Genomic DNA, 11,168 nt, shown 5'->3' on the forward strand with positions numbered 1-11,168 from the left:
CAGAAACCTCCATGGTAATTGCAGGCTTAACAACTGGACTCAAGTGAATACAAGATATTTCTCACAACAAAGGACTGGCTTATCTATAACCAGTTGAGTAGCACTTGAAATACTTGGCTCTATGAAAGCTGATGTACTTATATGATTCTGTTTTCCTGGTCGAATGTACTTATTGTAAGTCGCTTGTAAGTCGCTTTGGATAAAAGCGTCAGCTAAATGCAATGTAATTGTAATGTAATGTAACAACAGCTATACATTTCAGAGAGCAAGCTGCAACCAAATGAGGACGTCATTGTGACGTGTTCCAAACTTCAGAGCACTTTCAAAATGACATAAGCAAGTTCCATTCCATGTTTTTTTTTAAATTAGTTGATGTCTCGTGTGCGTTCTACCTACGTCACGTCGGGGGAACGTGCGTAATTTTGCTAACATCATGCCGGTTTTTTTGACGCAACGGCACGGATAACATTATGAATAATACATTACTCAGGAAACGAAAATATGTTATTACATGATGTTTACTCCAATTCGTTTATTTGACACCAACTAGTTTTTATTTTACTTAAAAAAAACACATGAAATGTTTTTATTTTATGATTCATACCCAAATTATACGAATCTACCCAATGTAGGCCATCTAAAAGGACAATTTCATTGTCCAAAAACCACATTAAAATACTCTTATATGTAACAAAGTGACACATGACAGAGACTGGTTAAAATATGGTCCATACATATTAAGAAGTATGATTTTATTTGCTCTAGTAAATTAATATGAATATATTTGTATCCATGGCCCACTGTGTGTCGGGTGCGCATGCGCATAAATACTCGGCTGGCTTTAAGCAGAAATTATGGCCGTTGCGATGCAGACGGAGGATTTTCCTTACTTACCTTCGGGGCTGGCTGAGGGTAAGTCCTGCTTCTTTACTAATCTAACGTTTATCTTGAAAACAAACACATCTAAGACGGTGTGAGTGCACGGTGTCACAGGTGCTGCTAATCAAGCTCAAGATGCCAGTGTTGCTGTTAGCTTCCTGCGAGCTAACTTTAGCATGCATTGCACTGTGAGCGGTGCTGGTTTGCTAATATCTGCTAAGCTAAGCTAACTGTTGCAGCTCCAAGGTCGATGAGAGCATGTCTGCATCCTATGTAGCTTCGGGCTGATTGGAAATAAAAGCCTCTGCCTGTGCACCAGAGGAGACTGAGATGTCCTTCTTTAGGCTAGTGTCAGCAGCACGCATGCATCATTTAAACCGATCTGCGTTACACAACACAACTCACAAAAGTCAGGTTAAAATCTGGTCTTGTTTGTATACAGAGCGTCAGGAACACAACACACATGGTCGTTGTTTTGACTGAATAGCATTGTTGCTCATCTTTGAATGAGTTTTCTGAATTAAATCTTATAAGGCAAATGCGTCAAATAGCTTTTATATTTGGCTGAACCACTGTTGCTAAATGCATTCACTGCAAATCCTCAGTTTGCATTTTCTATTTCAGTCCCACTCCACTACTGAAGCATTCAGATCATTTGCTTTACTTTTAGTACTTATATCACACCATGGAAGAAGACGGTCCAAGTGTCCCACATTAAACATTAATCACGTTTCTTCCGTTTTAGCATGCAAGTATGTTCAAGTAGTATTTAATACAGGGAAATGTCTCCTGTGACTAGTTTGCTGTTAACTATTACATTATATCACTCATGTATTAATGCAAAAGGGTTGAACTATAAAAGGAAAGCAGCAAATCTTGACATTTGTGAAGCCTGAGGATTACATTAATTGGATTAGATATACTTAATTGATACCAAATTGTTTTGTTAACATGGCATCAGTTAAACAAATATGTAATACATTTCAAATTAACATAAACATGAAATGTACCTTATAATGCAGCAACACACACCTTTAGTCTGAAGGGCAAAATACACATGATGCAAGAAATGTCCTATGTCTTATATATCTCCAGTATTACATTCCTCTGTAGTTTGAGCCCATAACAATGACGTGACCTCAGTTAATTTGAAACGTTAGTGCATTTACATATACACAAGTATTACACTAACCAGGCAGGAAGCCTATGTGAAGCAAAGGGAGATGTTTGTAAAAATAAAAACTCTAAATAACCTTCCGGGGATCTCCTTGCTGTTGGAGGGTGACACTCATGAGCCTTCTTGATAAAGGAAATGTTGTTTGCACTTTTTGCCACAGTGTGTTATAATAACATGTTCCCAGAACCTAGTTTTAAAATCAACTCTTTCTCTCTTCTCTCCTTCACTGCAGTAAATAAGATGATAAAGGAGCACGGTGACCTGTTTTCTGACTCTCAGTGTAAAATCTGCAGCGCTGTCCTCAATTCTGAGTCCCAGAAGTTGACTCACTATCAGGTCAGTCGGCTGCAGCCTCTCTCCCAAGTGATGGGACTCTACTTCCTTTGAACGGTGCTGCTCTTCTCAGTGATATGGGGGAAAGCTGTATAATTTCCCCAAAATGTTTCCCATTTGTATAAAAGCAAGAAGGCATTATTATTTAATCTAATGCACTTTAATCACTTTAACTAGTTTTATTTTTCCAGCCGTAATGAAGCTGTGTTTATGAAAGAATACAACATGTTTCTTCCACTCCTTCCCAAAGTCCTTTTTTAAAAGCAGCACACCAATCATTTCAACCGATCAGGTAAATGTGTTAAGTCTTTTTCTTTTGTCTTTTCAGAGCAAGAAACATGCCAACAAAGTGCGCCGTTATCTTTCCATCCAAAACGATAAGGAGCCTGCGCTGAAGATATTCAAGTCGTCAGCATCTGACAGTGTGAGTAAAACAGCTAAATAGATCACTCAGTACTTTATAAAGTATTTTTGATCTTCAGCGAACAGAGCATTTGGATTTCCCCGGAGATTTTGCATCACATTTGGCTCATTGCCTGCACACTCTTTCTCTCTGCCTGCAGTTGACTGCCAGTTAGTGCTGTCATGTTTAAATATCAAGTTAAGCAACACGTCATTCATTTAAAAACAACCCACATAGCAACATATCCCTAAATAAACTGTGGCGGTCATCACGCTTGATTTCACTAGCTGTTCATTTCTATGAGGAACGAGTCCGGGATGCATTCACTGCCTTGTTTGCTTTAGGCTTCGTCCAATCGGATTGCATTTATATTTGCAGCAGAGCAAAAGAGACATTTATTTGCAGTGCATGTAGCAGGGTATCTGCGGGGTCTTAAAAAGTATTACAAGTTTATAAATCAATTTAAGGAAAATTAAGGCTATTAAAAAGTATTAAACGGCATTTTCCAAGGTATTACATTTTGTAGCTTGTTTTCAATAAGTATATGAATGGTCCAAAGAGGTTGTGTTCTACAGTCTGAATGTAATCATTGCGTAGGTGTGTAGTGTGATTCTGTGTAGTTTATTGATGGCATCCCGTTGGATGTGAGGTCATCTGAACAGGACGTCGCACGCTCACTGCTTGATAGTGCGAAGGTCCGTTTACGCCGGTTGTTGAACAACATCTTTATGGGGAAATGCAAGTCTGTGTCCAAATGGTTGGAAGATAAGCAGGAAGGACAATCAATACTGGATATAATCAATGTGAGGTAAAGTGTGTCGCCAAGGTAACCGGTTAGAACTCCAAGTGGCGATGAGGTCTTAACATGTATGGAAAGGGTCTTAAAAAAGGTCTTGAAAGGTCTTACATTTGACTTCAGGATTCCTGCATATACCCTGAAGTAGTATATTGTTGACACTTTAAAATACTACTATCCTACTAAAATGCTGTACAAATCAGATTTATTATTTAATAAAGAAAAAAAATCAAGTAAAAAAAAACTGAGGCTGTTGAGGGTGATTATTAAATGTATTTTAAGTTAAATATACATTGCTGTAAAGATAAACGTTGCATCCCATACCTGCCTCTCACAGTTTATACGAACATTATTATATTTAAATATAATTACAATAAACAGTTTTTGATTCCACAGTTTATCATTTTACATTCTGTTTTAACATGTTTACTTTAACATTGTCAAAGTCATAGTCAAAGTGTCTCTTCCACTATTCTTTTGCACGTTTTTATTTGTTTTGTATTTATTTTTCTTCGTGTGTTTCTTAACTTGTTTTTTATCTCTGTGTGTTGCACTCTTAAGGCCCGGACACACCAAGCCAATTTTGTGCGTCAGGCCGACGTTGTGAGCGTCGACACGCCCTACTCAGATTGGGGTGTCCCGCACCGTCGTGTCGGCCAAAGGCTGTCGGCAAAATAAATCACTTCCGATTGGATGTTCAGCTAGCGAATCAGTGCATGAGAAGTGAAACGAAAGTGAGGGACCCAAACAAACGATTAAGAAGGCAAATCTGAGGTTTCATTTAACTCCAGCTCTCGACACAGGTTCGGGAAAGCCCCATGAGCTTCTCGCTGTAGAGTGAAAATGGAACGCACGCTATTTGTTGTTTGTTTATATCACGCAGTCTGTTCTTCTTCTCTCGGTTATCACGCAGTCTGTCTTCCGGTTGTTGCCTCTTTTGAATGAGGAATACACACTACTGCCGCCTGCTGGTAAGGAGAGTCATTGCCGCTCACGCATGCGCAGTTCGTACGTGCTTCTTGGCCGTCGGCTGAAGCCTTTGCGGTTTGTTCCAGTGCGACACATGGCCGAGACGCAGGAGACGTGAGGCGACACAACAGTCGGGGGTCCGTCTGTGTCAGTTCTTTGGTGTCAGCTTGGTGTGTCCGGGCCTTTTAGAGGAGCCTTGACATTAATATACTCACTGTAGCTATTGTGAATATGCCAATTCAACCTTTTGAATCTTTGATTAAAAGCCAAGAAAAAGCGTTTTCCCCCAGAAGCCGTTTTGATTTAAGATTATTTATCACACGACAGATGTTGGGATGATTCCACATTCATTTAACGGAACTTCTTGAAGCCATTAATGATTTCTATTGCTGTGTGTCTTTGTCAGCAGGAATGTAACAATGGAGACACAGAGCGATCGAAGGTGTGTCACGTGTGCAACATGACCTTCTCCTCTCCGGTGGAGGCCGAGTCGCACTACAACGGCAAACTCCACACCAAGAACCTGAGGCTGAAAACCATCGGCCCCCGGAAACCAGGTATTTACGCTTATTTGTTTTATTTTATTCATAACATCCAGCTCTTTACCTTTCCACCTACCTGAAATGTTGTTCTGTGTAAACCCTCGAGTAGCAGATGGTGAATTCACCAGATCTTTACAATTATGTTCCTCGACAACCTGATAATTATCATTATACAAAATGATACGACAGGATTTTGCAGTACATCCTAATCGTGCTCATTAACGCTACTAAAAAAGGCTTGTTGTTCTCTCAGAAACCCTAAATGTGTTTGTCTACTACTTCTTAAAATATCAACAGACTAGGTTGCCGTCATTTTGAGAGACGGGACCGTGTTAATAACTGGAGAGATGAGGACTAAGATAAAAAGCATATTTTCATCCTCTTATCTCTTTACCTTTCATTTCCTTTTTCTAGTATGGCCTTTATCCTATCACCAATATACATTTTCTAAAGACGCTATAGAAAGCATAATAATAAATAATACAATTTATTTACATAGCACCTTCCATGCTTGACGAAGAGTTTGACAGAAAATGACAATAACAAATGAGGAATATAATTAAAAACATGGTATAAACAAACAGAAATAGTTATATCACTGAACAATAAAACGTGGACTACTTTTTATACTACTAAAAAATTACAATTGCCCCAAATTATAAGCAAAATTAAAAAGATGCATGCATAAATAAATCTCTGTTGATATTCACTTTTACCTCCTTTTTCCGCAGTCCCCTCCCAAACACCAGTAACAGTCCAGCCGAAGAAAAAGCCTGCAGAAGAGCCGAGCAGTGTGCCGGCGACGGGCGTCAACAACAACAATGACGACGACGCCAACAACGACCCAGACCGTTTCTGCTCCATCTGCCTTGCGTGCTTCAACAACCCGCTCATGGCCCAGCAGCACTACGTCGGCAAGAAGCACCGGAAACAGATGACCAAGCTGAAGCTGATGGAGACGTACGGACCCTCCACCGCACCAGGTGAGGAGAGAGTCTCAGGGGTTCATGGAGTTGTGTTTGCAGAGGGGAAATCAGTCAATATGCACGATAATGTTGATTATATAGAGATTACCAAATGGAAGGGATTGATAATTTCTGCCTTATTATTGTCCTTATCGGGGAAACATATATTGAAATGTTTTGTTCCACAATACTGCATTGAAAATATTAATTTAACACATATTTAGCTTCCTGCTATTTGACTATTGCACTAGTCCATTTTGCTAGTTTGCAGGTTTCGCCCCATATGTGTTGTTGCAAATGAAGTTCTTACTAATAACTTTTATGTAGATTTAAGACGGGAGTAGTTAGTTGTGCTCATGTTTACTACTCAGGGTTCTTACGGTCATTAAAAACCTGGAAAAGTCATGGAAATTCAAAATGCTAATTCAAGGCCCTGGAAAAGTTATGGAAAACAATCTTTTTCCTGAAGTTGCATTAAATATATTTGATCTAATTGCCGATATAGTAATACTATAATGATAATAAATACTGTATCGTATAGTAATGAAAGGTAAAATGGCATTTAACTGACGAGGTATTTTGCTGCTGAGAGATTTTAGTAGAAGCTAGGAAGCCTATTTGATTTGTTTTAGATAGGCAGAACATGTTTCATATGCAGACCTTATTTTCCTGTTCCATGTTAAAATAAACCATTTTCAGTGGTACCGCTGAGAAGGAGTCATTTGTTTGGTCATGGAAAATTAGGTAAAGGTCATTGATGAAAAAGTGTATGAACCCTGAATACTGCATTTAGAACACATGTCTCAAACTCAAGGCCCGGGGGCCAAATCAGGCCCTCGTGGATTTACTTTCGGCCCGCAGGATAATTTCTAATTACTATTAGATCTGGCCCGCCGGTATATTGCACGCACACCTTCACTCCATCCTGAGGGTCTCCTCCGCTCAGAGCCTGACCCCAAACATTGATGACCTTGCTCCCAAGATGAGATGCCAAGTATCTGAGCTAGCATCTCAGAGCAGCACACTGAGTTCAATGGATGTTTCCTTCTGCACTTTCTCTCTCGACAGCAGGGCATGTTTGGTTTTCTCTTTGAGGGAATAGTTTTGTTGAAGCTGTTGTTGGCCTGTGGAGAAATGTACTCATAAGAAATTACTCTGGAAAAGCTGCAGATAGAGCCATAAGAAATTAATGCAACTGATTATTTAATGTTTAATGTTGTTTTTATAGGCAATCATTTAAGCTTTGTTAGTTCCAGGTTTAATATGTGCAATAAGTTCATTTCAATAAGTTTTGCAATAAACATTGAACCAGTCCGGCCCTCGACTAGCACCCATTTATTTTTATTTTGACCCACTGTGTGTTTGAGTTAGACACCCCTGCTCTAGAGTAATACATCCCTAATATGTGTGATGTCTCCTGTCTGCCATCAGGAGTTATATATGGTGAGCGTATGAGGAGAAATAGAATAATAGATTTAACTAGTCGAAATTAAACGGTCTATATTTTACTTGTGTGGGTATATAGATAATTTATTGAATACTGCTGTTGTGTGAGAGATATTGTGGATGGGGGAAATTAAATGTGACGTTGAATCATTCTGAAAACGATCTTCTGTGTGTCCGCAGCTTCCACGCTAAAGGGCTACCCGTGCACCGTGTGCAGCATCGAACTGAACTCCGTGGCGCAGTACCAGTCTCACATCAGTGGAGCCAAACATAACAACCAGTAAGTACACACTCCTGTTAGTCATTAAAGGGGGTTAAATACAACACAAAGGGGCTTTATTGGCACGACCACCATCGTATTGCCAAAGCACACGGCGTTATAACGGAACAAAAATAAATGGCTTCTGCCTGATAATCACATTGAATTGTCTTTTTGTTTTATTTCTCAGCTGGCCGTTGTGCTTATGTGTGTAAAAGACGAGGGTTATGGGGTTTGATTTTCACTCAAAAGGAAAGTGTTTACTGAGGTGATGAATCAATTGGGAAGTAGGGTGCCTTTCTCATAGACCTTTTACAATGAGACTTGTTTTTAAAACCAGTTGTCAATATATTGAAAATAATTCAAGTGACCTGAGAATAACCGACGCGTCTCCTTATAACCTTATTGTTTTCTTTTAACAGAGTGAAGAAGTCAGGCGTGAAACCTGCAGAGAACCAAGAGCCAGCAGAACCATCGTTTGACGGCGAGGTCCAGTTCAGCGACGGAGAGAACCCGTTCAACGCGTTTGACGTGGAGGACACCCAGTACACTCCGGAGGACACTGAGTACTCAGAGGAGTGCCAGTTCACTTGAGTTCTGCCGGTAGAGACTGCAGAGGACTCAGTCAGGACTTGATGACACACAACAACCAGCCCCTTTAACACATTAACATCAACCTCTCTGGACTCTCTTCCAGATTCTCATCTCGGTAGGTTTTTACCCAGGCCCTGGAAAATGGTACTTTATCATTTTGGGGTTCTTCTCTAATCAAACAAAGCTTTGGATGTGTGGACGGGTGAGAGGGTGGTGAGCAGCTAAACCCTTCAGCATGTGATCGGCGGTCCGGCAGCAGGCATTTGTACCCAGAACCTCGATAAGGATTGTCTTCTTCTGTACACTAGGGCTTGTATCCTGTGCAACTTCAGAAATACATGTTTCTTTCTACAGTTATCCTTATTGATTTAAAAAAAAAAAAAAGTTTTCAGGTAGTAAATAATGTATATCAAGAAACTACAGGAACAAAACACACTCTTAAAACATAAAATATTGCGATTTTAAATGACTTAATATTGTAAGAAAATGCAACTGAAAGTCCTTCAATTCCACTTCATGATACTCTGTGACAAAGAGGTTAAAACAAATACATTTGAAGGGTGAAACCCAGCCTTAGTGAACATATTATGGATGTCCCGATCGAATTGATTATTAAAGATTGGATATTTTCAGTACTTATATTTATTAAATGTTGATTGAATGATATAATTATAATCTGACACTATAAAATACCATTTGTAGACTTCTACTGTAGGCCATTTTCTCAAAACTGATATTATTTAAATGAAAGTATAACAGGAGACGTGAAATGATTGGATTGTTATTGGCTTTTCTCCCGCCAATATCCATTAGTTTTAAATAACTAGTAGGAATGAATTTATGGGATCAGTTTGGAGGAAAGTCCTTACTAACATTTAACCAGTACTAACAGCGAGTAGCAGAGGCACATGTAAGCATTGATTCAAAGCTGCGTACCACTTCCTGTTTGTTAATCTCCTTTTCTTCTGAATAGAGTTGGTTTGCATCTCCAGTGAATGTATTTATTCAAACACCTTCCTCCTCTGCTCACTGTACGTTTGATTATTCCCGAAGCAGGTTTTGAAGACATTGGAAAAGTATATTCAAACGTTTGCATGGCGCGATGAGTCACTGTAGCCAGCCGAGATACTTGTTGAAAACTGATATTTGTTTAAGTTGAAATCCAAAATAAGTTCTCGTTGACATGTTATGTTGCTGCCTGTTCTGTGTAAACCATCGAGTACCAGATTGTAAATTCACCAGATTTTCTTTTTCTTTTTATGGACAAAGTTGGTATTTCCGCCCCAAACGTCCGTATTGTTTACCTGTTCTTGTTGGCTGCGTTTTTACAGGAAACCTCTCAACTTGATTAAGATACATTTTGATTTCCCTGTCATGCGTTGAATACCTTGCTTAACAAAGGATTTGTTTTATCCTCCAGGACCCTAAATAATATCATGAGAATGTAAATGTGTATAGGAAGGTCATCATTAATGCTGCTGAAAGGCTTGTGTTTCACTCCTCGGTGTGTTCCTCTACTGCTTCAAACCTACCAGTACAAGAATGTACGCCTTTTGTAGAGGTTGATGTCATTTTATAAAGTTTTCGTTTAAAGGAGTAGAGAAATGAAAGGGACTTTGTTGAAAAGCATGAATTAACCCCCTTTTTAAAAAGCAGTGGATCTCTGAAAGCTGTGAGCTCAAATATATAAACCTTTTTGTACCGTTGGTTTACTGAAGCGTGAAAGACTTTTAGATACTTTCCGATGGGCTCTGTAATTACTGTCAATAGCAGAGGTTACAATATTTACTTCAGATTTTCAAGAGTGATGTCAAAATAGGAAGTGATGTCAATATAGGAATGCAATTTTTTTTTTCCCCTCGGGTGATCGGTTGAATATTTTAGTTTTGAATGTCTTCGAGAGAAATCTGTTTGGATGTATTTTCTTCAAAGAGGGTCATGCATACTGTATCGTAGCTACATGGTGTTTAAAAGACAATGTTTTCGGTTGTCCCGTCATTGTTTGTGTTGTTAAATGTTTTGTGGTCAAACATTTGATTTCAATATCAGTTGTGTATAACTGAGGCGACAAATGCAGCAAAGATGTGCATAAAGTAAAGAAATGTTTTAAGAGACTTGGTTCAATTTGTTCTTTATATTCTCCTTTTATATAACATTTAAGAAATACCCTTTTTATATTGGATGTATGAAAGTAGTATCATACCTCAAAAATAATGAACCCTTTTTTTCTCTATACATTTCTTGAGACATACTGAAAATAGAAAAAGGCTCAGAGTGGATTACAAAAACTGCTCCAACATCCTCAATATCTTTCTGTGCTAGCATCTGTATCTCCTCAATGATAAGAAGCAAGTTTCGACTGTTGCTATTTAAATCAGGAAAGACTTCATTATTTGCTTAAAGAAAATGTATTGAAACATCGCCATATTATATAAACGTTAATGGACTTTGGTGATTGGACCCCAATCCTGATACATCTTAAGTGGGAAGTGCAGCCGTGAGCATAATAGGAAAAAGCCCCGGGATCTAGACACTGGTGGTGATGATACATATTTGGATTGATGAGGTAGAGGATGCTGACGATCTGGATTGATGTGGAAGTGGGATGAAGATCTGGATTGATGGCAGCATAAACACCTGACGTCACAGTATATGCAGCTCAGTGATTGAAGGTTTACCCAGTCTTCCTGCTTGAACCAAGCCAAGCTTTAGCACTGAGAAGAGAAGGAACCGTTCTCATAATGAACACTAAGTGATTCTCAGGCCACATGGGGGTGCACTTACTCTTTTAGTGCCGGATCAGCT

General features: G+C 39.1%; 1 protein-coding gene across 2 annotated transcripts; it reads left to right on the forward strand.

Moving 5' to 3' along the window:
* Window positions 1-637: 637 nt before the first annotated feature.
* On the forward strand, window positions 638-10,477 carry znf346 (zinc finger protein 346). 2 transcript variants are annotated; one of them, XM_071205456.1, is made up of 7 exons: window positions 638-912; window positions 2,289-2,392; window positions 2,718-2,813; window positions 4,964-5,114; window positions 5,831-6,082; window positions 7,691-7,790; window positions 8,192-10,477. In XM_071205456.1, exons 1-7 carry the CDS (start codon window positions 855-857, stop codon window positions 8,361-8,363), a joined length of 933 nt encoding a protein of 310 aa, XP_071061557.1. In that variant the 5' UTR covers window positions 638-854; the 3' UTR covers window positions 8,364-10,477. The 2 variants fall into 2 exon arrangements, with proteins under 2 accessions (XP_071061557.1, XP_033955321.1); XM_034099430.2 differs by having other exon boundaries at window positions 650-912; window positions 4,967-5,114.
* Window positions 10,478-11,168: the final 691 nt, after the last annotated feature.

Source organism: Pseudochaenichthys georgianus, chromosome 14 (genome assembly GCF_902827115.2).
Source record: "Pseudochaenichthys georgianus chromosome 14, fPseGeo1.2, whole genome shotgun sequence".
Classification (NCBI taxonomy): Eukaryota; Metazoa; Chordata; class Actinopteri; order Perciformes; family Channichthyidae; genus Pseudochaenichthys; species Pseudochaenichthys georgianus.